The sequence below is a fragment of the Cyclopterus lumpus genome, chromosome 3 (genome assembly GCF_009769545.1).
Source record: "Cyclopterus lumpus isolate fCycLum1 chromosome 3, fCycLum1.pri, whole genome shotgun sequence".
Classification (NCBI taxonomy): domain Eukaryota; kingdom Metazoa; phylum Chordata; class Actinopteri; order Perciformes; family Cyclopteridae; genus Cyclopterus; species Cyclopterus lumpus.
The window spans coordinates 14,213,650-14,241,086 of NC_046968.1; the positions used below are offsets into that span (position 1 = coordinate 14,213,650).

The 27,437-nt window shown below is 40.7% G+C and overlaps 1 protein-coding gene across 5 annotated transcripts; it reads right to left on the reverse strand.

Annotated features, from left to right (window-relative positions):
• On the reverse strand, nt 1–27,425 carry mical2a (microtubule associated monooxygenase, calponin and LIM domain containing 2a). 5 transcript variants are annotated; one of them, XM_034561517.1, is made up of 22 exons: nt 27,240–27,424; nt 19,012–19,381; nt 15,277–15,484; nt 14,926–15,042; nt 13,710–13,811; nt 12,184–12,339; nt 11,944–12,044; nt 11,228–11,485; nt 10,358–10,473; nt 10,136–10,262; nt 9,921–10,011; nt 9,420–9,567; nt 7,826–8,025; nt 6,981–7,084; nt 6,767–6,838; nt 6,531–6,665; nt 6,147–6,251; nt 4,380–4,646; nt 2,929–3,036; nt 1,908–2,088; nt 1,738–1,814; nt 1–1,643 (listed from the first exon to the last, which is right to left on the reverse strand). In XM_034561517.1, exons 2-22 carry the CDS (start codon nt 19,270–19,272, stop codon nt 1,245–1,247), a joined length of 3,333 nt encoding a protein of 1,110 aa, XP_034417408.1. In that variant the 5' UTR covers nt 19,273–19,381; nt 27,240–27,424; the 3' UTR covers nt 1–1,244. The 5 variants fall into 5 exon arrangements, with proteins under 5 accessions (XP_034417408.1, XP_034417373.1, XP_034417389.1 ...); XM_034561482.1 differs by lacking the exon at nt 2,929–3,036; XM_034561498.1 differs by lacking the exons at nt 2,929–3,036; nt 19,012–19,381 and having other exon boundaries at nt 27,240–27,425.
• Nucleotides 27,426–27,437: the final 12 nt, after the last annotated feature.

Genomic DNA, 27,437 nt, shown 5'->3' on the forward strand with positions numbered 1-27,437 from the left:
TCAGTGTGTGAGAACAGTTCTTTGGTATCTCTGTCAACCAGCTCATATTGCATGCAGCAGATATAGTAAATTAACATGAAACATTATGGAGCTGACAAATCATCATATCCAGCACAGCATGCTGTAAACACTTAAAATAATGCCTGAAGTCTTTGCAAATATCATTTTCAAATATTAAATCAACATCGAATGATGCTTCATAAGTATCATTCGATTAGTGTATCTGAATAGGAAGCGACTGTAGCTTCCAGTTAAAGAGGCAACAACATGCTTTAAGAGTGGCAAGCACATTCAAACACATCACAGCACGCTCACCAGCTTCTATTGACTACAGTAAATCAGAAAATCAATCATGAATCAATAACTTGAAACGTAATCGTCTGTATTGTATCATTAGAGTTTTTTTTTTTAAATTAAGGGGCGGGGAATCTCATTTGGTTTTCATAGTCTTTTTGAAAGTCAACAGTAGATGGCAGCAAAGTAGAACTAAAAACTGAGAGAGAGACTCAGAGATTCTTTGGCATTAACTATTCAAGAATCAATAAAAACTGCTCATGAAAGTAAACTGAATGGTGAAAGTATAAAATAATAATGAACAAATTGTTGTGCATAAAACACAGACATTCAAGAAAAAAGGGCAAAAGCACATATGTATAGTCAAAAGAAAACCTGTCTGGTGGTCAGCATTAACGTGATTGCTGGCTTTTTAATGTGACAGTTTACTGCTGCACAGACGAGGCAGTTCCCAAAGATAAAGTGCATCAATTTAGTCAGTCATAACCTGAGTTACGCCATTTTAACTGCAGGGTCCATTTTCCAAGACAGTTTGTAAAAAGTTCTACAGCAAAGATGAACTCAGCAGTACCAAGTGGACCGACTGTGGCCTGTTTTACTTTCATTCTAACTACCTTAAATCTATTTGTTTACCTTATTCTAACTGTGCAAAGTATGTGCAGCTTCCACATCAAACCAAAGGCAAACATATTTGGTGCAGCTTTCATTAACCCCTGTGGTCATTTGCAAAAAAGTAGCATGAGCAACCTACAGTGTCTCTTCTTTGACTGATGTACGAGTACATCCAAGACACCGAGAGCAGTATCATCATCAAAAGGAAAGTAAACAATACAAAAAGAGGTGCTTGTGCACGGCTACAAATGGTATTCTGACAAAAACACTCCTGCTAATGTGGACCATATTTAATGGCCTTTGCAGTCAAATATTAACAGCTGGAGTCTGCTGAGTGTCTAGATGAGTGTGTGCCCTATATGCTCCTGCAGCCACAGCAGTAGAGGCTGTAGAGAGCTGGGCTCATCAGCTACAGCCTCTGTGTACATCTGCAGTAGTACCTCTTGTAGAACAAGCAGCAGGGGCAAGCTCATACTCAGTAGCTCGTACGAGGAACGCATAGTCTGGGCATTGTCCCTCAGGTAGCCGGCGAGGGCTTGTGCTGTACTACACACACGATGGGACAGATACCAGGGGGTGTTACACACAGCACGAATCACACTCAGAGGCCGGTTCAGGTGCTTCCTCATGAACGAGCTGAAGATACCTGCTGAGGATTGACTCGGCAAGTCTGCTGTGCTGCTGGACTCCAAGCTCTGTCCATCATCAACACATCGTTCCTGAGCTCCAGCTCGAGTCTAAGACAGATGACAGAGTAGTTAGATATCTTAAATTCTACTAAATATAATTGTATAAATAAAATGGATACTTTTAGAAATGCAAAGTACTCACTGAGCGCAGAGAAAATGTCCTCTGTAGGTTTGTCCCATTGTTGCGTTGATCAAAATGAAGTTTGCAGTACAATTTTCCTGTAAGATTACAGCAAAGTGTCAGTACAAAGTAGATTTATTAGTAAAATCTGGATTACATTCTGAGGAGAGATGTCATTGGATGACACATACCCTGTTCAGAGTCGAAGGCATGTGCTCCCTGTCGCAGGGCAGAGCTGCAGGTGGAACAGCGGAAACACTCCCTGTGGAAGTAGAGCCCCTCGGCACAGACCCTCTCCACCATATAAACACGCCTCTCGCATGAGTGACACTTGTCACCCGACGGGGGGAACGCCCTTCGTACCGAGCCGCCCTGGGAAATAGAGGACCGGCATAGTGATAAGCCCCAACGTCAAAAGCTTAAACACTGACTTTAGCTCAGTTTTTGGTCTCCACTAACTCCTCTATGTTTATCAGCTAATTGCTATCTGTGTCCATCTGCTGGTTGGTGATCATCAGGGCGTGTACAGTGGATTTGTTTATTTTTCTGCGGCCAAAGTCCATGCTATGAGAGCAGTGAGAGTGAAGCAAAACATTAAAGTTATGGACCCGGCATCTAAACAATGAGCTGAAACTCACTATAAAGATAAGATCTACTTTATTGTCCCGCAGGGACATTGGTCTTTGACTCCAAGCCGCTGCATCCCACGATACACTTGCTAGCATCACAATCCACATGCAAGCATAGAACACAGATCATACATACACTCATGCATAAACATGCTTAAATACACATGTTCACAATAGTTACAAATAATAAAACCAGGTTTGAGTAACACAGACAATAAATAATCAAGTCACAATAAAATCATATCATATAAGACTAATATAAATCCCTGTAAAAGGGAGAAGAGCTACAGATTTAGGAATAAATTGACCCCTATCCCATTGTTTTAATGTTGTCACTTGATACATTGTTATTATAAAATATAATATAGTCACTTTAAGTGACAAAATGTCCTTCATTTAGACAAATGAAAGTGTCCAAAAATATTCATGTTGAGCAACGTAAAGGAAGAAAATTGGCTGCGTGTAACACTGGATAACCCAAACATAACCTGTTTCCACATGCAAATAAACACACACACACACACACACACACACACACACACACACACAGGGTGGCGTCGCACACCAAGCTCGAGATAGTCACCTTGAGTACAGCCGAGCTGTCTGATGAGATCAACCCACTAAGGTGAACAGCTTTTTCCTTTATACTCTTTGAGTGAAACTCTCTAGCCTGTTGTGTCTGAGCTTTTTTCTGCAGGATGACACAGGATGAAAAGAAAAGCCATAAGTCTGGCCTCCTCGGTACAGTGAGATACATTCTCTCACTAACAAATGGAGCTCTCTTTGTGGAGACATAATTAGGTAGACCAATAACCATTTGATAAGAAGTACACCGTTAAATGATGAAAGGCCTTTCTGTTCTACTTTCCCAATAATAAGCAGGATTTGACAGCTAGTGTGTGGGCTATTGTTGGGACGAGAACAATAACATCAGTGTGTGGAATGAAAGCTGCCTTATTACATTAATTTCACACCCCACTTACTCATACTGTACTGGAGCAGAAACCCGAGACAGCCACAAAGACCTGGCACAGTCTTTCTATATCGGTTCAGCCCAAAAAATATAGACATTAATAAATCCCATTGTGACGTATTGAGTTGTTAGGGCTTAAACAACTAAAGGCCAAAATACAAAGCAAATCAATTTAAAAGGATAATCATGAAATGCAAGATTAGTTAATAGATAATACTGCTGCTCTGTACTCAACACACAGACAGCAGTATCTTATCGAACCCTCGGCAAGAAAGTATGTAAGGAAATTAGCTTTATACAGACAGACAGTTAGCTATAAAATAATCATGGCAACCAACACATGATTTCAACATGAAACATTTTACAGCGCAAAGACAGATGACTCGTGCATCTGTCAAGAAAACTGAAAATGTTTCAATGTGTAAGAATACAATAAAGTCCCATAAATCATGACCATGTCAAACAAGCTGGAATGAGAAAGAGGAGCAGTGGTCATGAAAATAACCCATTGTTATGGCAGTTTTTTCGATTGTTGTTGAGTGTTTTCATTATTTTAAGTAAATTCAGGTGAAACTGGATGAGACACTTAAATATTTCACTCAACAACACTATTCTCAACAAAGACACTACACTAATTGACTTGATAAGGAAAACAATTTTGCAGACCTGAGCCAGAGCAGGCAGGCTTTTGGTAAATCTGAATAATCAAACTAGCTTATTTGCAGACTTAAGCTAGTGCCTGCAGCCCCGTCCTGGCCGACCTGTTCCACAGAAACTCGGACTGTCCAGTAATCCGCCTGCGTGCCTGTCTCAGCTGTCTCAGGTCTGTAGGCCTGTTCTTGCCATTTCCGTCAGGCTGGATAATTAAGGCGCTGACTTCACTCTCTGCCTAAACATTACACAAGCCTAAATGTATAATCAGGGCATGATGTATAATCAACATTCACTCACGGGCATTTTTGGGGATCAGGACATGCAACCATCACAAGGGTTTGAAAAGAGAACAGAGGAAAAGTTAAATATATGAAGGAAGAGATAATTGATAGACAGATAGTGATCACCTCAGAGACGTGTTCGTCCACCTCCCTGAGGCGCTGGAGCACTCTTGTCATGAAATGGATTGCTGAGTGGCAGGAGGGAGAAGAAGCAGGCTGGTCTGCACTCTCCGGCTGAGGCTGGGGCTTCGTCTCAGCGAGCATCCGATCAACATGTTTGAGCTTCACTACTGAAAATGGATGCTGGGACTCAGACTGGAGCTGAGGTTTGGGCAGAGTCTTTGGAGGCAGGCGCACTAAGTGTTCTGCTGCTTTTCTGATACTGACCTCAAACTGAAAGATAATATACAGCAGTGCATGTGTGAGCTGTGGTTTAGTTCCTCATCAAGCAACACAACTGTGAAACTTGAATTCACTTAAAAGGCTGAAGAACCACAAAGGTGGTTTTGTTTGTCCATTAACTACAAATCATCAAAGTACTTTACAATGCGGCCAAATCATTTTAAAGCTATTTGTTTAGGTGTTAGTCACGCACAGCATTAAAATCAACTTGCAAAGGTAATCCATTACAGTGAATATTCTGTGTGCTTCATGTTTTGCCAGTTATGTATCTTCAAATGGTAATGTGGTTACAAGCAGGTTGTTTTTAAAACGTTCTTCTTGGGGAAGTCGCGAACTGAAGGGTCAGTCTGACCTCTGAGACCTTGAGTCTACAACTAATAGCTAAATTTAACTCAGAGAAACAGTTCATTTCACATTCAGCGAGCTCATTCTCAAAGCGCCAAATACTGGCACTTTGACACACCCCTCAGTTTCTAATATACTGACGCACAAGGCACGCTTTAGCATCTGATTTGCATCTAGCTTTCAAGTATCTACCATGTAAACCCATCTGCATCAACAATAAGAGCAAATGCTTTTGGAGTGTGATGTATAAAAAACTAAAAAGACCACACAGGGCATGTGGGAGGGGAGCCAAGCGACAAACCGCCAGCATGTGACGAGTTGGGATGAGAACGTGTTGCTTCAGCAACTGCAAAGCTCTTATGAGGAATATGAATCTTTATCTGGTTTGTTAAAATAAATGGCCAGATATTATGTCAGCAACAATAATAATGCTTTGAATTTATATAGCGCTTTTCTAGACACTCAAAGATGCTTAAATCATATGCTGTATTAGTTTTATGATCACCAGACCGTTAAAAGAGAATCCTAAATTGGATGTGACCTGGTTATTAGCAAAAATCAAAACACACAAATTGATTCGCAAATTAAATCATAATCATTGGGTGAATATGCAAGCGTCAACAAATCTAATTATTAGACATTAGCCTTAATTTTACAGCCAAAATGAGTAGTTTGCATTGTTTACATAATTAAGTACATATGTAACTGTGTATTTATTTAACTTCTTTTTGTTGAGCTTTTATTCCTATGTGGTTTCTGGTGTGAAATAGGGTCCAAGTCAGTCAAGACTACAGAGAGTAAAACCACCAGCATGGTCCTTTAAATATCCAGAAAACAATGTGTACACATAAACAACCTGTGTTGTGCTCAAATTATATAGTTTACCCAAAATAGGAGCTTCTGTTTATAGTATGTGCTTTTAAATGTCTGTATGTGTGTGAGTGCGTGCACACATGCGTGTGTGTCTGTTTGATTGACTGTTCTCATGTACCAAACATATATCTTGGGACAGTAGTACAGAATTAGCATACAAATAATCTTCTACTTTACATGAAGCTTTACAGACTGTCAGTAGTTTTAAAGACTGCCATTATGTCTTTGTACTTTTTGATGCGTCTTAACTGCCATCTAGCGGCTCCAGACTACCTGCATCTCAGGAGGAGGTTTAGGTGGGACCGGAGGCCTGAGTTTAATGGGCAGATCCTTAGCCAGGTCAAGAGTTTGAAGCGGGGAGGACCTCTCACTGTCTGACTGAGATTTTGCAGAAAGGTTAGGGAGACCGTTAATAAAAAGGCACAGCAATAGAAAAGGCTGAAAAGAGTGAATGTTGGAAACAGATAAAAGACTTTGTAGAATTAGCAAAAGGAAAGCCACATTAAACCCACAGACTGCTGTCCGTCAATAAATAAATACAGTATATTCACATAGGGACTGAATTACAGGGCAACAATGAAAACTATAAGCCATAGCACAATAAATGTGTATATATTTTTTTATCTATGGGCTTAATAAACAGTTGTGTATATTTACCTGTTTTCTCCGGACGGTGTAGCTGGGTGTGCTTTCAAACTTGGCCAGCAACTGAGTAGCCATTGAGCGCACTTTGTTTTCTTTGGGCTCTCGGTCCTCTCGCACTGCAGAGCCATTACTTGACAGATTGGTGGCCTGACGAGAGTCGGGACAACAGACGAGATCCTAAATCAAGATCAACAGCCTTTTTTCTACGGTTAAGTTTGTAATTACAAGTGTGTAGTTTAACAACAAACCTCCTCCAGATAACTGCAGAATTTCCGCCTCCTTTTGTAAATAGGATCTGGACCGTCAGACTTCTTTTCATCCTGTAAAGCACAAGGAAAGTAAAACTATGGTTATTGAATATATTGCCCATTAAAACTCATCTAACAATGACATGCTATATGAACATAAAGAGTGCCATATAAACTGGAAATACAAATATTGGGAGTCAGAGAGAGGAGTTACCTTCGGTACCCGTTTCCTGGGCAGAGCAAGGTTGAGCACATTATTATTACTTCTGACTTCCTTAGATGGATAATCTTCATTGTTTTCATCCACTCCTCTGGAACCTGCAGTATAACGCGTGGCTGTATTAGAGTTTTCATAGTTTCCACAGTTCACGACCATAAATGTCAGATAATATCAATGAACAATGACTATGGAGATTAGGAAAGTCATAAGTGGTTTAAAAAAAAAAGAAGAAAAAAAAAGAGTTACTGCATTTGTGGAGAGCAATGTTTCACAAAAACGAAACCAAAAAGCCTTAGATCACACAGAGCCACTTCAAAGCTTATTGAATAACTGCATGTCAGAGAAAGGTGAATGGCTGGCTGACGTTAAATAAAACAACAACGTATACTGTAGGTAAGCATTAAATATCCTTTCAGTAGAGACATGCAGCTGTCTTCAAGTTGCCAAGACTCCCAGACAATAAAGTCCACAGCTCTGGTACATACACACATTCCTCTCATGCCACTGAACCCGACTAATAAGACTGCACGACACACACGATTTAGAGGAAACCAAATGGAATTGGATACATTCTCGCTCACTGGAATTTCATTTGTTGGGTTTGTTTCTGCGTATTTTAAACATAAAATACATTGAAGAAGATGAAGACCAGAAACAGAGGAGATGAGACAACCACGGAGTAGATTAGTGTAGAGAAAAGTAAAGTCCAGTAACGCAGAGTAGAGTACAATTTAGTCAAAAAGCGTAGAATAAAGTCAATTAGAGACGAATGGAATTGAGTAAAGAACTGTTGAGTGGTATATAATAACAGTAGAGCAGAGTACAGTCGAGCAGGCTACCTGAGGCAGGTAGAGGTGTGCCACGCAACAGCTCGTAGAACTTGAACAGGTAGGTGACCATGCTGGTCTTATCCAGCTCCTGATCGGGACTCAGCTCCTTCACAGATGTAAATGATCCGATACCAAATTCCTGCTCACTGATGTCAAAAGCCAGCTGGAGGTTTGCAGAGTGGTCTTCCTCATTTAAGGAGTCAAAATCTCTGATGGAAAAAGACAGTAATGGTGGCTTGAGTAAAAGGTAATAAAAAGATTCAGAGTACGCATGTCATAGTTACTGTGTCAGCCTATAGTAGGGTTTACATTTTTATTGTGAGATTTATTTCTGTCCGTTTCTGGTTTGTATTTCCACTGATCATTCTGACCATGCATACATAATGATATTTCTTATTTTAACATGTTTTCACTTCCTAGTGTTTCTAAAATGCAGGCTTTCCAGCATCACAACCATCTGAATTGCCCTGAATAATGAGGCAGGAATGTAACGGTGAGGTTTGAGGCTCAGATTCTTTAAAGGATTATTTCTTGACTTTCATTTCATGTCGGTGTCAGGTGACTGATGTTGAGCAGAGTGTAAGATAATACGCACACTGATATGAAAACGGTTAACGTAAGCACAATGGAATGACTTTATACTGAAATCTAACTTACTCAATATATGTTTAAGCCATGCAGAAGAACTTGTTTTCTGGCAGGAAAAAAAACTGCTCTGACGTCTTTAGCGTGCAGACACCATTAGAAATAATGTAAAGAGGGCGGCAGTAACCTAGCAGCAGCACACACACAAACATTGGTGTTATTCTTTAAGTAAAGAGGCTCGCTCTTTCTTTCTTTTCTACAAACCTGCTCAACTCTGTGCAGCCTGCTCTGCTGACTGGGATGCATATGGAGGAGGGAAGGGGAAAAATGCCAGTGGTTCCTGGAAACTTACAGGACCACATGAAATTGTAGTGGCATGTGGCGAGGTATGAAGGCAATAATTAAAGAGTGAGAGGATATAATTAGATCTGTAAATGTACTAATCTACAGTTGCATTGGCTAATTCTATGCCATGCAAAGCAGTCTAACTCGAAAAAGTGGAAACTAATCTACGGTTTCTGTTTTTTAGGGAGGATTTTGTCCCAAACGTGGGTGCAGTATTTATTTCAGTTGAGTTGATAATCTCACTTACAAAATGGCCTTGGTAAAAAACGTGAAATGTACACAGCTGGCCTCTAAAAACTCTGTTTGCACTCTGTACTACCAGCTCGGTTTACGTATAGGACGGCTATGTATGAAGTCTTCTTCACATCTATCAGCACTCTAAAAGATTTGAGTGTTTCAGTTGTGAGGAGGCAGAAAACACATTGGTAAAAGAGTTGCTCTCATGCCGAGCATAGTTAACAGACCAATAAGAATTACACTTCCTCACAACTAGATGTTACAAAAAAATGGGTCAGAGTTCATTTGAAAAAGAACAGATTTGTTGATGTGAATGCATATCTGCATTTAATACTAACTGTAAAGAGATAAGATGATGTTAGCTGGTTTTGTATGGAAAGATCTAAAATCACCATCTGTGGGCTGGTAGTGATTAAATTTGATGTGTGTTACGTACATCAGCTGGGGTTTGAACCTGTGGATGAGGGCGCAGAGAGCGATACCGCTTTTCCAAGAAGACGTCAAGTCTGTTATCTTCACATTCCTGTAGCCCTCGGTCTGTTTCTGGCACCAGGTAAGCAGCCTCGCCGGTCTAATCTCTGACTCTACAACAGAAACATGGCATGTTAGACTTTTCAATAACATACTGCAGATCTTCTTTTAACTTCTAACATTAATGCAGGCTGCGTTAAAAAAATCTAGACCCTCAGAGAGGATATGATGTCACAAGCCAGTAAATAAGGTCATGACAGAAGTGGTGAGGAGGTATATATACATCTTTGTCATTTGTGTCTGGACATGTACTTTCTCAATTTCTCACCTCTTTAAAAGCGTTGTGTTGATCATATGAGGATCATTTCAAAGTAAGAGAAGAGTTGAAACACTAATCAAATCAGTCAGATTGTCTGCAACAAATCTGAGCTTTAAACTACAGATGCTGTCTAGTTGTTCGATGTACCTCGTCTGCAGAGATTGACAGGCCGACGGATGGTAGCAGCACGCTCCAGAGAGCAGGAATTCAGCTCTTTGCTGATGAACAAGTGACGCACCTGAAACAGGAAGGAAAGGGAAAAGGATTACAATCAAGACATTCAAGAAGTTGTGTATATGTGATCAAAATGGATGGAGAGATGTTCAGAGAGTGATTTTGCCAAAGTGAGTACTCCTTCTCACCTGGTGTGGCCTGACACAAGAGGAGTTGAGGTTGGGGTATCGAGTCCCCGGGTCTATGGTGTAATGATCAAAGTTTTTGGCAATGTTTTCAGTTGTTGTCTGAGGAAGTAGCCTGTAAATACTCTCCCTATAGGAAAAACATGGTATACATGGTGTTATTTTTAACGGTATTGAATGACGTAAATATGCAAACGCACACACAATATGTGTTTGTGTGCGTACCTCTCTGCCAGCACTTCCAGAGCTGTCCGACCCTGAGCCCAGCTGTTCACCATCCAGGCTGTGTCAAAGGCAGCCAGGAAGCCTCTGGCGCAACCCGTCCCCATGGGCCAGAAGGGCTGCACAGGAACACATAATATGTATATTAATATATTTGTGTCAGTATATGTGAAGAGACAAAACATCAACATTTCCATACGTTAAAGTTACAAAATCACCACTGCAAATATTGTGATTTGACTGAAAACCAAATATCAGCAATAAATATTGTTGAGCAAAACACTGCATTACAGGTGATCTAACATGAACGGACATGACTTACATTGAGTATTATTATTAAAGGCTCAGATGATGGGGCAAGCTGAAATATGTTTGTCCCTGTGAAAGCTTAACACCCACCCAGCCGTAGCAACGTTGACAGCCGTTTGGATCTTGGTTTTATATATTCTCTGAATTTCGAGTTTAGCACATTTAACATCATTCCAAGTGTCCAACCGATCCCAACTGACATTGGGCGAATGCTACACCCTGGACAGGTCGCCAGACAATCACTGCCATGGGGAGAACGTGCAAACTCCACACTTATCTTGCTATGGAGACGACAGTGCAAGCCACCACATCACCAAGCGGATTTCTTGTTATATTTAGGCCGAAAAAGATCTTGAAACAAGGTGGGAAACCTTACTGTGAGCTATATTTCATGGGTTTTAGAAAGTGTTGTGTCATAATAACCTGTAATGCTCCTATATCTCACTGAACTGTTGCTGGTTAGTTGATTATGTTTTATATTAAGTGTGTAATTAGACAAATATACTTCTAATTAGTTAGAGTTATTACAGTGCTATTTACTTGATAGGTCTGGACCTTCTTTACCTCTAGCAGACTGTCACCAACCAGTGATACCAGCAGCTGGTGTCCAAATCGCTCCCTGACCAGAGCAGCGTTCTCAGCGGCGTACATTTTTGTGAAGTCAAACATTGCCACATCTGGCTGCCCACAGTGGTTCATGGCAAAATCCAGCGTGGGAAGTTGGTAGTTGGTGCCAAAGTCAGCAGCCTCTCGGCCGTAGCACAGAAGAGCTTCCTGGTTGACATTTTCACTGCTCAGCAGCATCTGGGTGTCGATGTAATCCTGTTGAACAGAAGCGTTACCGCCAGGACAAGTTCATGCCGACTTAAGTCTGAGTTTACCAAGATCATTTCCTTTAGAGAGTTTTTTAGTAATGCTGATCATAAAAGTAAAGATCCTTATTATTATATTACACATTTAGATGTACAAAAGGGCTTTTATACGTACAGATTGTGGACATGATACACTGAAATGAATACAACTAGCCTGGTTGTAGAGCACTGAAGTGCTGCCCACATCAACAATTTTAAAGATTCAAATAGAATAAGTCTGATTATCAGGTCGTAAGCAATCAAAACTAATGCAATCATTGGCTGCCATGCTATTTATCTCCCAACCTAAATAGTTGAAAAGGTTGTTGCATTTGATTGCATTATTGATTTGGGGTTATTATGATCAAATAAACACATAAAATCAATTAAAAGTGAAAATAAAAATACGACTGTGGATGTTCTGCTCACATTAATGAGGACTCCCTTGTCCAGCAGGCTCTGTTTCTTGGCAGTCATGACAAAGTAATGCGTGTTGTCCCTGTAGTACACAATGTTCTCCAGATCGATACCTGCAACAAATTACATTGTTTGTGAATGACCGAAAAAACATTAAAAGCACCAAAGGGGCATCAAATTGTTATAAAGGAAACCCATCAATTCCTAATTAATCTTTATGCCAGATAACACCACAGTGAGCTCTTCTCCCACCTGTCTCCTCTCTGAGGTCAAGGAAGAACTTCTGGTTGAAGATGAAGGCCACGCCGCTGATCTCTTCTACTTTGGCCTCTGCAGTGGTGTTCCTGTTGATGAAGTTGGCTGTGATGGCTATCGCCAGTTTGCCCCTGAACTCCTTCCTTTTGAAACCTGAGAGAGAAAAAAAACCAAAGTCAGATAAAGAATGAAACAGAAACAGGGAAAAGAGAAGTAGCCAAGAAAACCAGTCCAATCTGCTTGTCTGTCAAAACCAAAATTAAATCTAGCCTTAAACCATAATTACAAGGCAGTTATTTCTGGATAAGTGGCAGCTGAAGGTAAGCCTTTATATAGCCGAGGGATCAAAAGCCATAGATTGTAGGAAGCACCAGGAATTATTATCAAAGTTAGAAAGGCGTTTGGTTAATTAACCTTAAGAACTGCAATTGCAGTGAAGGTGGTAAAACAGCCATACAATAAAACAGTCTTTCATATTTTAGTATATTTTAAAATCTAGTTGTATTCACATCTTCATAGAATGTAATACAATGGATGCTACGCAATACTGAACCAGGTACATTTGACAAATATTGTAGAAATATTTTGAAAGACAAAACAAGGACACAGGAACAAAATTCAAGGAATCTTTCAATGTCACATGAAGGTTCAACATTTCACTGGTAGATTTTATAATTACCTTTTTCAAACCAATAAGAGTACTAATCTCAAGCTGCAATTGCAGTATGGAAAATAAAATGGATTGGTCGATTATGAAAAAGTGATGCAAGAGACAGTGAAAGTACTTATTTGGGGAAGACGTAAAACAGCAAAACTACCACATTACATCACCGTCTGTTCAGTGCATCGCAGATCTGATTGTATTTAACTATGTATTACCGTAGCTAGGCCACAAAGGCTGCTCTGGGGGGAAAATCATTCCCCCCAGACTTCATCATAATTGAAGAGTGAGCTAAACAGCTTGTCCTGCTCCAAAATGCCCTTTTTAGGAATAAGTATCTGATGCGAATTGGTTGTTAGATGACAGCGTTTTTAGGAGAGAGACCAAAACAGAGAGACAGAGTCAAAGAGAGTCCAGCGTGAATGCATCAGCTACTTCACTGAGCCAAAGCCCTGCTCTATTTATGTACAGAGTTTCATGAATAACCTTTCCCAGTGGGAGAGATACAGGGCTTCAAACAAGTATACGTTTACAAAAGGTGAGTGTCCATTATAGCACTAGTTGTTCAAAGTGAGAGAAACATTATTCAGTAAACAGAAAGTATGCTGGGTCAAGTTAATTTAAAAAAGGCCTTCTTGGTCTAAATGATGATTCTGAGATTTTCACAATAATACAAACACATGAACAGCCCTTAAAATATGTTCACATATACTACATAACATGTGCATTGTTTGAGTCTTTTAACTGACATTTAACACAACAGATTGTTACTTCCTTGACTAAACACAGGTAACTTTATATCGTACTAAATGAGCAAGGTAAAGTACATCCATAAAGGCACCTTTACTGTTACCCTTCTCACCTTCCAGAGTATTCCTGCGTCCGTCAGCCCCTACCACAACATCAAACTCAAAGTTAGCCACGGGGTGGTCAGCAGGTCGGATTGCAGCCCTCCACCCAAGCCCTGAGAGATGAGACAAAGACAGAGAAGGATTAAGGCACAAAATATAAATCCTAGGATTATTTCCTTTGTGTTGCAGTTCAACAGTCAGCACGTAGAATGCCAACTGATAAAAGATTGGTACTTTTGCTGTAGGACACTTGTGTCTCAGTCAAGACGGATGTCAGTAGAGAGAAAAATATAATGGCACACTTTAACACTGTTGCCATTTTGTTGCTATGATGCTGCTTTTGTACGTTCTGAAAAGGAATGCTAAATGAAAGCCAACTGAATCTGGCCTGCCACCTTGACTAACAAACAAAACCCAGTTTCATGTTTATTTATATTAGTTGTTTAAAGTAGTGCTCTGTACAGGAGTGTGTGAAACCAGCACAGTAACGGCTTGGCAGCTTGTTGTGTATTATCACCATGTGGAAAATGCATTCCATGATATCGAGGGCACAGCTAAGTCCGTCCCAGCAGACCAAGAGGGATAAGTCTGCGTTTAAATTTAGGCAAGGCTTTCGTTGTTATCAGTGAAAAGTTGTTATAGCTAAGGAGACACCATGGAAGCCATTTTCTTCCTGAGAGTCCAATGTGAAGTGCGCAATGTAAGAAAAACATCATGACATGAGATACAAGATATTATCTCTACATTTTGTTTAAAAGAAAAAGGAACAATTCTATATTATAATTATTCTCATTACAGAGCACTAAGTTAGACAATATACCTCCGCTACCCTCATCGAAATATGATGAAAAACTAGATCAGTGCCAATGTTCGTCTCCCGTTTATTGGTGGCTGTCAAGGAAATTAAATCCTGCAGGTTGAGAAGTCCCTTGGTGGCTCGCCCGCCTGGAGGCAGAGCACTAAAATACAGAGTCGGAGAGTAAGTACAGATCTTTCAGTAAGCTACACAGTATCTGTCTGACAAACTGACAGGTGCAGCCTGATGTCTAAATCTAGCTTTACACATAATTTAACTTCTTAACCTCAGCCTACTTCACGTCCCATTTGTATTGTTTCCAGCTGCCCACATTTCCTCATCTTCCCAAAACTTGCAGATCATAAAACAACGTGTCAGTGGGTGAATATAAAAGCACTGTTGATCTTTTGTTTGCACGTGTGGACGGATACCTTCATTTTCCTGATCCTCTGGAGGTTCCAACAGCTTCACAAACTCCACATTGATGTGAAACTCCACAGCAACAATCAGAGCGACCTTCAGTAGGACCAGCTGCAGCTTCTGAATACCTGAGACACAGACATCAGTGTTTCATACAGAGTAATTCAATTGTATTTAATAATGTAAGATATAATTATTTCATCATTATGCCCTCTACAGTTTACAAACTAGTAATTTTCTAGAAATGTTCTTTCTTCATCCATTTCCTTTTAGAATCGATCAGTCAGCTCCATTTATGGTCCACTGGACATAACCATGAACTACCAGCAGCATGCTTTGTTTCTGTAAAGTCAGACACTCACTAATGTGGTCTATGGCTCCTGCGCAGAATTTGCCATAGAACTTTTTGGCCCCGAGGCCCCGTAGGTCATGAATGGTGTAAGGCCAAAGGTGCAGCACGTTGTTCCTGGAGAAGGAGTCTCTCTTCTCGATCACCACCACTTTGGCACCCATCAAAGCGAGCTCAATGGCTGTCCGCAGGCCACAGGGGCCTCCTCCAATGATGAGGCACTAAATAGAAGAGAAATGACAACTTGACCTCATTACTTACACAAGACACAGACAGATGAGCTATATCATGGCGACATCTATAATCACAGACAACTGGGACTTTTCCTGCAGAAGCGGCTGAGATGAAAAATGGTTTACTGCTTACTTGTTTATTAACATAACTGGGAGGGTTATAACATCTACATAGATCATAACTGGAAGCAGCACTTTACTGCACCCCTGGAGCATTTAGAGGCTTAGTGTCTCACTCAAGGATACTTCAGCTGGATAGACAATGACTCTGAGGATCATTGCAACCTGAAGATGACTTCTCCAGGCTTCCATGTTAGTGCAAGGATTGTTATTAAAACATAAAGAGTTTTCACGAGACTGAAGCAGTGCATTTATCAGGACATGGCCAAGAGGAGGAATATAAACCTAAACCATTACTACAACCTTTACAACTCTGTGTTATTCGTAAAAGAAAATGCATGAAGTCAGTTGGTTGAGGTTACAGCGCCTGTCTGAGAATGTGCGGCTCGAACATGACATCATCCTCCTGAATGATAGCTGAAAGGAGTGATGCACATGTGCTGGAAAACTGTATCTTCTTTCATTCTAAACATGTCAAGAGGCATTATAGAGAATTGTGTAGAGGAGATGTGGGTGTGTCTTTATTCTTGTGACAGTTAATCCAGAACCAAACTTCTGAAGGCTGCCCCTGCTGTGCTCAACAAAGTGGACAGTCGCCTGTCTCTATAGCCTCACCAAATTAGTGCTGAACATATCTTTTCTTTCACCTTTCCATAAAAGACTTTCATCCAACAGCACAAAGAGCTACCACTCTGCCAGACCTCTAAACATTCCCAACAGCATGCACACAGGGGCTTGCAGCATATTTGAAGAGGAGGACTCACTTCCTGCAATCCTGTGTGTCCACCAACACGATAACACAAAGTGTGGATAGTGCAATGAGGGTGCCACCCATCCATATCGTTTCTGTGAGACAATCAGACTGGGGGCTGATACAGAGTACCCAGTGTGAGCCGACCAAAATCCCAAATCATACCCTAAATGGCCCTCTGCTCCTGTACCATAAACAAGATGTTTGTGGCTTTAGTCACTCCATATTCTCCTGTGTGTGTAAACCTTGTGGTGGCGTCACGGGGGACGTTTGTGATGAGGAACACAACGTTTTCATCATATGTTGCCTGAGGTTATCAGGATGAGGTATACTCAGGTGTGAAACACACACAGCTGGTGGAAGCGCTTCCTGGACTAACCTGCCTGCTGCCTACATCTTTAGTTTCTCAAGAAAAAGGTGAGTATGTGTATTAGTTACACCGCCAGAGACAGAGATGGAAGGATGTGGAAAAGGGTACGTACACAGTATTAACTCCATTTATTCAGATGCATGTTCACGGTGAGCACATTTTAATGTAAACTGTATCCATCGGTCTATCAGCGATTAGCAGGAACAGGCTGTTTGTTTAAGCCCGTTTCCACTGATATATTATTCCAGATATTAGGCTTTTCCTGACAGCTTGCTCCACATCTGTTGAGTCAGGACACACCAACTTCCTTTCAACTTCCCACTTGTGACCTCGCTCTCCTCCCAGCTCCATCTCGCCCTGCTCACTTCTCCCCCGCCTTATTAATGAACACTATCTGTCAGTCAGAGTATCACTGTGTACCTTTTCATCTCAGCTGACAGTGTGGCTAACACAAGAAGCTCTTTAACAATCACAGCATCTTGAATTAATTGTTAGGACAGTAGAGCTGCAACAAAACAATTCATCTTTGTTCAACTAACAGTCAAAAGCTCATAAAAGAGACACTTTGGAAATTATTTTTCATAAAGCCTTCAGACTCATTTCTGCTCTGAAGGGCACACAAACAATATCATCCCAAACCTACAACACGAGTGTCAAACTCCATGACGGCAAAGTCTGTCTGGCAAAGCTCGACAATATCTTACAATTCTGCACTTTTCAACATGGAGCCGATGGAGGTGAAAGTTGTCTTCCCTTACAATGTAATTTGAAATGAAACTAGATATCTTGAATGCACTTTTTCTGTTGAATCAAGATGTTTTACAGTCTCAGGGTTAAAAGGGCATTGTGTCACAGAACTCTGATTAAGTATGCCGAGAGTGATTCACAACGTCACATTATAAAAGAAGATCAATTTGCAATTTGTGCACAGTGAAAATGGAAGAAACGCACTGTGGTTATGAGTCGGTGTGTCAGCTCTCAGGGCATAAAACACAGATGACATCATATCCTTTAAAGATTAAAGCTACAGTGGAGATGTGAAGGCGAGGCGCCGAGGGATCTCACATCTGTCACTGTTAAAGAGCTGCGTTGCCATAAAACCATGAGTCGTCACCTTGTGATCCTCCCAGGGAGAGAAGAAATTAGTTATCAAGTAAAAGCAGAATGTCGGTCCACTGAGTGATTAAAACGGGCTTCATATTGCACTTGTGCTGTTTGTGTGTGGAAATTAATAAGCAAAGAAGAAAAGGGCAATCTCATAAATTCCTAATAAGTTAGTGTTTTAATAATGCACTGTTTGTACATCTGGTTTACTTCTTTGGTGCTACTAAAGCATACAGTACATGTTTTAATTTCATAACACAGCCCTGTGAATTGTCAAAATTACAAAATCGCACATGAAGTTTAGGAGTCACACTTTCTTCAAACGTTTACCTTCTTTCTTCCCATTTTGGTGTTTGCTCAAATAACCTGTAAAACTGAAGTCACACTGGAGCTTTTAAAAACACTTTAATAACAATCTGGGCCTTGCTCCAACATTTTAGGATAAGCCTATAAAGAGCAGAGCACACCCTCAGAACAACTGGGGCCCAATAATCAGTTGCTGAGTGATGCTGTCTGTTTCTCTGCGCAATAAAAACAAGCTTGAGGCAGCTGATGCCTGAAAGATAATCATACTCCTCCAGGTTTTCCTACATTCCCTCATCACCTTTACTGCATGCATATATATATATTTAAAAAATCACTAACAAACAAGTGCTGATTGTTTAAAAACAAAAAAAGGCCGTTGGTCACTAAGGAACTTCCTAAATCAAGAAACATCAAGCTTTAAAAGAACCGTACACATTTTAGCCGTGCCGTCTGTGCTGCAAAGTCTGGGATAGTGGAGTGTCCTTGATTGCACCACGAAGACCTTTTCAGATTTTTAAGACTAAAATAGATGTGTGGCCACACAAAAATAACTAAACTTGGACAAAACACATATTGTCAATGTGAATTGAAACAAATCACCTGTGTACATGCTGAAAATGATTTCATACCAAAACACTAAATAACAAACAACAATGCCTGCCTGGAAAGTAGGAATTAAATCTAAAAGGTGTAGAATATACTTTGCAAAATGACCAGCAGTAACAACAATATACATTTACATGAATCTTTTGTGCAAAACATTTAAAAATACCTTGCTCTCTATACCCTGTAAATCCATCATCTTCATATCGAGCCTATGACTGGTAAATATTTTTGTAGTGATAAAGATATAATAAAATGTACCTTGGTGTCCATACAGGCTTGGCCTTTCTTGTACTCCTTTTGGGATGTCCTCTTGTCTAGTTTACTCCACAGCGCGTTGGCTTTCCAGGAGGTGACCTTCGCCTTCAGACTGCTGTAGAAGGTGTCATTGTCCGCAGGGTCGATGTCCAGCCTCCTACAGAGGACGTTGAAGGCCTGAAGGGCTCCCTTACAGGTCGAGGCCTGAACAAAGTCCTCAAACAGCTTTCCCACATTATCCCTCTCCTCCTCTGCCTCTCCCATCTTTCCCCGCTGCAGTAGATGGTTTAATGTGCTGAGGCTCCTGCTTACTTCAGCAGTCTCTGCCAGATGTGGTCACACCCTGAGCTTGGCCCTCACCGTCATGCCCAGTCTGCGGAGGTAAGACACATAAGAGTCTGATGTCATCTCATGGCAGAAAGTCTCACAGATTTGTTTTCCACATTCTATTATTAACCTGATAAAACGGACATGTTTCATGACATGATTTCATTTAAATGGTTTATAGCTCAGACGGTTACCAACAAAGCTGTATTTTATCTTCTCCATGACTCTAGCTTACATTACCGAATTATCAAGAGGGCGCTCAGTATCAGTCCTCGTTTAGAGTCGATATCTTAGTCACCATGGAGTTGGCTCACACCCACATTAACGAGATAACATTTCAAGTAGAGACAAGGCTGCAATATAAATACTGGAAACGCAAGAAAGAAAGTACAATACGTGGTTTAAGAGAGAACCAAGCTTATCAACAGCTTCAGGGTTCAATGATGGCTTCGCACAGAACAACATTGGTAAAGTTCAAAGGACAAATAGTCAAAACTTTACTGTATTGTCTCAAGATACCAGGACCTTGATAAAACAGTAGGATTTGTTGAATAAGCTTCAGCTGTGTATGTTTCTAGTAGAGTCTGGAATTGAATGCAATATAATTTTGTTTGCAATAAGTCCTCCATATATTAGTATAAACTTTCTTAGTTGCAGTGAAGGCTAAATTTCATGGCTCCAGGGAGTTTAAAGTTCTATATAAATAAAATTTCTACTGAATATCAACATGGGTTAGTTAAAAGTAGTTTCCTCATTGCTGCAACCTGCGAGGAATGCAAACCTTCCATTCCTGGTGTGCAGCTCTGACCATGGATGAGTAGACCGGAAAAGTATTTGTCTTGTGGTATTTATCATTCCAGCAGAAAACCAGACAGTGTTTTCAGCTGTAGAAAGAGAGAACTGTGAAGTAAATTATAATCAAATCCACACTCACACAGATTGATTGGCTATGCATGCTAAATAGTCCACAATCTACTGAGGCATGGACATTCAGCATGCGTGGGAAAGAAACCCCATACTAGAATACACATTTGTGTCAGAATAACGTTGAACTGACTTAAATACAATGCAATTTCTCTTTCCTCCAATCAACCATCAAGTATTTTGAAAACCATGCCCGACAAATCTGTGCCAGAACTTAACATCAAAAGCAAAATGTGGACATTTTCTGCATTAAGCGTGTGTGTGTGCCGACTTGGGTGGAGATCACAGCTTCTGTGAGTTTTGGGTTAAGTCTGCCTTTGATATTTTAATGTGCCATGGAGTGGGATGGGCATCATTAGAGAGGTCAGGCTAGCTGTGCAGCCTGACCTCCCAGCCCCCCCAGAGTAATCCACTATCACACCCCACCCCAGGGCCTCAGGTGGTAGTGTGACTGCACCATGAAACAGGTCTCAGAGAGCGTTAGCCAAGGACAATGAACGCCAACGCAATGCAAAGTGAGCTGCAACATTCAAAGACCCTTCAGTCTTGGGTCACAACATGTTTGATTGTGATTTGAATGAGGTACTATTTTGAATATTGCTCCTCCAGCAACAGTGTTTGTCCCCAAGCTAAAATTAGCATATTCATTTGCACAATTTCCTGTTTGGGTGTGTGTGTGCATCCTGTTTTCAGAGAAAGATTCAGGCAGAGAAAGGAGAAACAACCATCCCATAGAAATACTGTACAGTCTGGTGACCTCTAGTCTGCTTGATACACCTTTGTAATTTCAAAAAGGCCCTGTCTTGTGGGTAGATATTGTGGACCCCCGATGCCTTTCACAGCAGACATTCAGCCTCAAACACTGAGCTGACATTCCTTTGCCACGTGCACAGAAGAGCCCTGAACGGCTCCATCAGTCCAACACTCTGAAAGCTCTCTCACTGACTCCCCCAGCCAGATAGTCACACAACCACCTCCATAGTTGTTTCACTCCGATTGTCAATGAGTGACGAGCGATGACTTGGACAGGCATGATATAAGATGCAGGTGCTGTAATCTTTCATGCATGGGAACAGACTGATGGTAAAATTGCTGTGTATTCTAGCATGTGGTATGTGGAGAGTTTGGGGCCTATATAATGTCTTCTAAATGGCTCTGGGGAGTCATTTCATTGACAGTTGAGTTTTAAATGATTTTGTTTTAGGTAGCGAGTTGTAAATTTCTGCCAAGAAAAGGATCAAATGCGTTGTGCTGGAAAAGAAAACTTACATTTTTACAACTGCCGTTTGTGGCCGATTTTCCACAATAACACTAAATAATTTTATGTTGAAATAGTTATCATACAATTCCAAACTTTGGCCAGTGTTCAATAATTTGGATTGTTGGCTGCACTACGTTTCAGTCCTAGTAAAGAGGTAAAAAAGGCACAACTATTGGAACCATCTGTTGTACGAGTGTGCGAGGGCTAATGAAAAGGTACCACTTACTGTCTTCTGAGCCAAGTCAATGCTCAACACTCAAACGGCATTGTCTCAGACAGAGTCCAATGACTTCACCATCTCAGTCTGACAGAATGGAAAGTCACTTGTGGGCAGACAGAACAAACCCACAGAACGGCTGTAAAAATAAGTAATGACAGACAAAGCGGAAAGAGTACACACACACACACACACACACACACATCACAACCGACCCATATAATGCTTAAGAGATCAGAGAGTTTAATAGCAAGCAGGTTTTAAGTTTCTTGTCGGTTTAGAAAATTATCCGATTGAGTGAAACCGACTGGCTAATTGAGAAAGTGATTAATTTCATTTGGAAGCAGTGAGGAATTGATACAATTTAGTTTTATTTAACCATATATATACACACACACGCACACACACACACACACACACACACACACACACACACACACACACACACACACACACACACACACACACACACACACACACACACACACACACACACACACACACACACACACACACACACACACACACACACACACACACACACACACACACACTTCTATCTCTTGGTACTTTATGTATCATTTTACCATTACTCATGTAAATACTTAACTGTACTATCGCATATTTTCCAAAGAGAAAAGTGTCTTCTACTTTGTATAGTACAAATCTTTAAGATGGACCCACGATTAAGTGTATATGAATGAAAGCACTGCTGTGAGTCTGAGAGACAAAGCCTGCTATCAGTTTCCAGTACGACAGTAGGGAAGGTAAGCAATGTAAAAAATGTACCCATTACACCTTGGTGGCAAAAACAACTCTAATGATACGAACATGCACTCTTTTAGAAACACAGATATCTTCCCACATTTATGTAAAACAGACAAATTTCTTATGATATTAAAACAGTTTCCTTCTTAATACACTAATCTAACTCATTAGTGTACAACATGGATGGCCATACACGAAACAACCATGTGAATTTCAAGTCTAGCACTATTCTAGATTTTTCATAACGTCAACAAATGCTATGAAAACCAACAATGTGTTACTTTAATATTTCCCAACCCTGTCTGTTACACTCTTTTCTCTAAAAGACTGAAGTCTTACATTTTTTTTTAAAGGCTAAAGGATTTCCTAAAACAGCTGGGTACATTTGAGTTTAGTCAAAATTACTCAAACAGAAATAGCACATCTGTTGGGGACTATCTTTAGCAGCGTATTAATATACAATTTTTTTTGTATTTACAACACAGGACAGCAGTGTTTGAACTTATGTTGAACATCATAGCATGAGAAAGGGGAATTAGAGGCTTAAGCTACAGAAGCAATACATGTTGGTCAGATCAAATTGTTGTTTTTAGTCTTTTCATTGGATTTGGTAATACATTACTAAAGCTTATAAGCATTCTTAACCCAAAATACTACATGCTATACATTTGCATGTAAAGTATATGACATATCATGTGTTTGCCTGAACAACCTGTAAAGACAGTACCCTTTAAAACATGCAGTGTGACTCTAAAAGACACTGAACCAAGTGTCAGACCAGTGACGCAATGTCTTCATTTGTTTTTGCAGAGCACATAGCTTCAGGCTATCAGGATACAATAGGAAGCTGACAACACAAGGAAAACATTGGGAGTGCTGGGAAATGCAACATACTGTAGTGTAGCCAGCCAGCGACAGTAATTACAGACTGGACTGAAGAAAACCAGGAAGGAACCCTCTGTAGGCCCGATAAGCAGGCAGTGTGCCTCAGAAAACAGAGCACTCATGTGGACTTCACTCCGTGTTATCTCAGCCCTCTGAATTCTGACTGCGTGCCCAAAACAAAAGAAGATCTGTCACAAGCAAGGTAGAAATGGCAGCATAATGCAGTGAATGCCATTCAACTTCAAAAGAGAAAACCTGTTCATTTACACAGGAGCAGGCTTGTGAAGCTTCAGGGCTGCTGTCTGCAGGCCCGTCTGGCCCACGAGGTGTGTTCACCACATGGCTCCTTCGGAGAATGATTCATCTGGACACACCGAGCACAGACTACCGCCTGCTCAGCTACTGACACAAACAATTCACTTGACCAATTATTCTGACCCTAACTGCACATGCTGGTGTGTTAGTCTACTGAATGTGTTATCATTCACAGTGAGTGTGTCCAATGGCCGAGCAAAACATATTCACATAGCCATCAGAAATTTACAAACAGGAGAACTTGGATCCTCTTTACATTTAGTAAATATAAGACGAAGACTCGCTGCAAACTGACTGGCACTGGGGGTCAAAGATCCGTGGGCGTCATTCATTCGTTCATATCACAGGGGGGCATCGGGAAGGTTCAGATGGCGGGATTACTGCTGAGCAGGAATAGAAAATTGTTTAAGCCAACAATCAGAGCCAGGCTCAGAATAGACAAGCATCGTGTTGCAGAAGAAAACAGCACATGACATGAAAAGATATCAACAGGACTAGACCCTGTAAACAAGATGAAAACAAAACTGTTTAAAGTTCAAATCAATACCAGTCAAGGGTTCACCTGTGTTAAACAAGCAGAGGCTGTCTGGTAGCAACACAGACTCAGGTTTCTCACAAAACTAAATATTACATTGGACACTATTAACTTTCTGTAACAACGGGAGTGTTTTTGTACTTAAACTGAATCATGGTGATGCACTGAGAAAGAGACACAATGCCTTATTTTACATTTCAAAAAGCTCTAAGTGCAAGCTCCCTGAGACGCCTCCCATCCAAACTCTTCCTGCGGAGTGTGTCTGGTTTCCTGTCCAGATCAAAGCTCAGAGGAAAGCTGTCTCTGTAAAATTCCACCTCTGTGACTTTAAAGCATGACTAAGATACGTTTAAAACCCTTTTCAGTGTGCTGTTGTCCTTGACCAGATGGAATGGTTTAACGATATGCTGGGGTGAATTTACCTCAGCAAAGTCTCCTTGTGCCTCCTTCAGTGGCTGCATTGTTAGCTGTTGGTTTAGTTGTTAAATGTCCCCTCATATCTAAATGTAGCAAAAGCTTTACCAAAGCTGAAATCATGCCGAGCAGGCTACAAAGAACAGAACAACATGCCCCACCCACCTCTGGGAGTTCCTATATCTCTTTTGTGTGGCTGATGTCTGGATGCATGCGTCCGTTTTTATGGTGTGGAACAAGGAAGGAAACATATTGCAGAGAGGAAGGAGAAAGTTTACAACACCTCCCTGGCAATAATGAGCACCAGCTTCCACTCAGTTACCGGTAGTTTATCGAGCTGCGTCACAGTTAGATTATTTTCATACACAGCATGACGTCCTCACGTCTGTATTACTGATTTATTTACAGATTCATTCATTCACAAGGGCTTTCAATTGTTGATTTATCCATTTGATTGTTTGATCTCTACAATCTAACATCTCTTTAACTACAGTTTTTGCTTTTTCTAAAACTAAAATGTTAAGTGTCTAAATAATGTCTCACATTTGTTTGTATTTATATTTACCTGTGTGCAAGTAGCTGAAGCCAGTGTCTTGCAGGACAGAGTCTGACATTATTTGGTGACTTATCTACAGTCATGATATGTAAAAGACAAAGTTGTAGACATCCTTGTTAGGTTTTCCATAAGCATCATTATAATGTAGGCCTTCGCTTGGCTGCACTTTCTGTAACGCTGTGCATCTCCAATTTTAAACTTATGTAAAGCCGGTAATTACAAACTAAAAATAAAGGCTGACACAGAAATATGCAGTTGTAAGCTATTGAAGCAGTGTTGAAGCCTTTCATGCTAAGAAGTTGTTGTTTTTCGGACATTTTGTCAAAGGACAGTTTGAAAAAATGTGGAAGTTTGTATAAATGTCAACGAGAAAGCAAATTACTTCACATGTCAGTGGTTTGCTAAACCGGTTTCTCACTGATGTCCAGGACATTATACAGCCTTGTGATTTCCAGATGGTTTTATGTTCTCTTGGCTCAAAGATAACTGTATTTGTAATCAATGAGCATGTTCACAAAATAAGCCTTGCAGCTATTTGGAAAAAACAAAAAGTGTGTTTGATAAAGCATTCGCCAAAGGACTCCTTATCTTATTGAGAAATACACTGTTTACGGTGTCCTTCCATATATTTATATCCTAGCATGAGAATGACTCAAATAAAGTTTCCTGAGAGGGAAATTCCAGCAAGAGGAGAATAATGTGGTTGCTGTTGAATGTTGATGTGCAAAAAGGTTGTTAATCACCAGGAGCATAAATCACATGGAACATCAGTGTCCGGACCAGATGCTATATGTATGAACACTGTTCAGACGTTTGCATGTTCACTGGCAAAGTTAATCTGTAATAAAGTTTGGACCTAATGTTGGATGGAGAGTCTTCAACGGCCGCAAAGCAAACAGGAAATGATGGCTCGCATAGTGGGAAGGAGAACTACCACTGTTTGTATGACTCTTTTTACCCTCCTTAAAAATGTTGATGAACAAATCGTGCATCATCTTGCAAGATGCATGAATCATACCAGACTGACTGTTCATGCAGGATGTTGAACTGTGGAGGAGGGAGAAGCTTTTTTGCTCATTGCTCCAAATTTGAATCTGGTCATTTTCTTCCCTCTTATCAAAAGGTATGATTGGAAAACATTAACAGTAGCTGTTTCTGTCACTCACTGAGCTTCATTCAGTAACAGAGCCTGTAAACACCACACCTTTTTTAAAGTTTGTGTTATTACATCCTAAAGACAGGTTCAGGGCTGTTTACAGCCCGGAAGCTGCTGAGCAGGTGGAGTCAGCCTTAAGAAAAGCTGAAAAGAATTTCAATAAACGTGCATCAGAGTTCATTAGCTTGTAGCTTGGCAGACTGTTTATAGTTAACAGTGGAATTACAAAACAGGAAACATTTTTTAATGAGGGCTGATTGTAACCCGGATGTTCTCTTTCTACCACCTTTGAACGTATAGAAAAGCTGGAAGTCCAGTTTTGAATGGATTTTTGCCTAGAGGCATGTTTAAAAAGGAGTTACGCAGTCACTCAAAAGTGATTTGTACCTAAAAGGTGATTTCTGGTACAAACATCAGAATAACAAAAACCCAGGTCGCACAAGTGGAGATCATCTTTTTGTTAACGGGGAGCTGAGACAAACCCTGATGCCTGACTCCTCTCACACAACATACACAATAAAACACAAGAGTCAGCACATAAAACTCCAAACTCAATGACACCTTGATTAGAGCCAAATGACAGCAGAACAATTCAGCATTATCTCAACAGCAATTCCCTGATTGATACTACTGTAGGCGAATGGCCAGTGTTAGTTCATACAGTGAACCATAGACTACTCCTGTGCCATAACTTTTAATACAACCGTGCCTGGCTGTTATTCTCGAGCCCTTGTCAAATTTACTGCTTGAATACAGGTCCTATTTTCCAAGAAGGAAACCGGCACTTCTGTCATGTGTCCCAGTCTCACACCACCCACTTGATTAGGAAAGACACACAAACTACGAGGTGTAAAACAAAACAAAAGAACTAACCTCATAACTCCAATCCAAACTCCTCTTCCCTCCAGCGACTTCATACACGGACTGGTGTGTGAAGTTGGTCGTACCTCAGTCAGCCTGACAGGCAGCCGTTTCTCTGTGCAGCTGTGTCCAGTGTTTGAGGGCGGGGCTGCGAGACCGCACACATCCCACAGCAGGCAGCTACTGTGGCTGCTGAGTGCAGAGGATCAC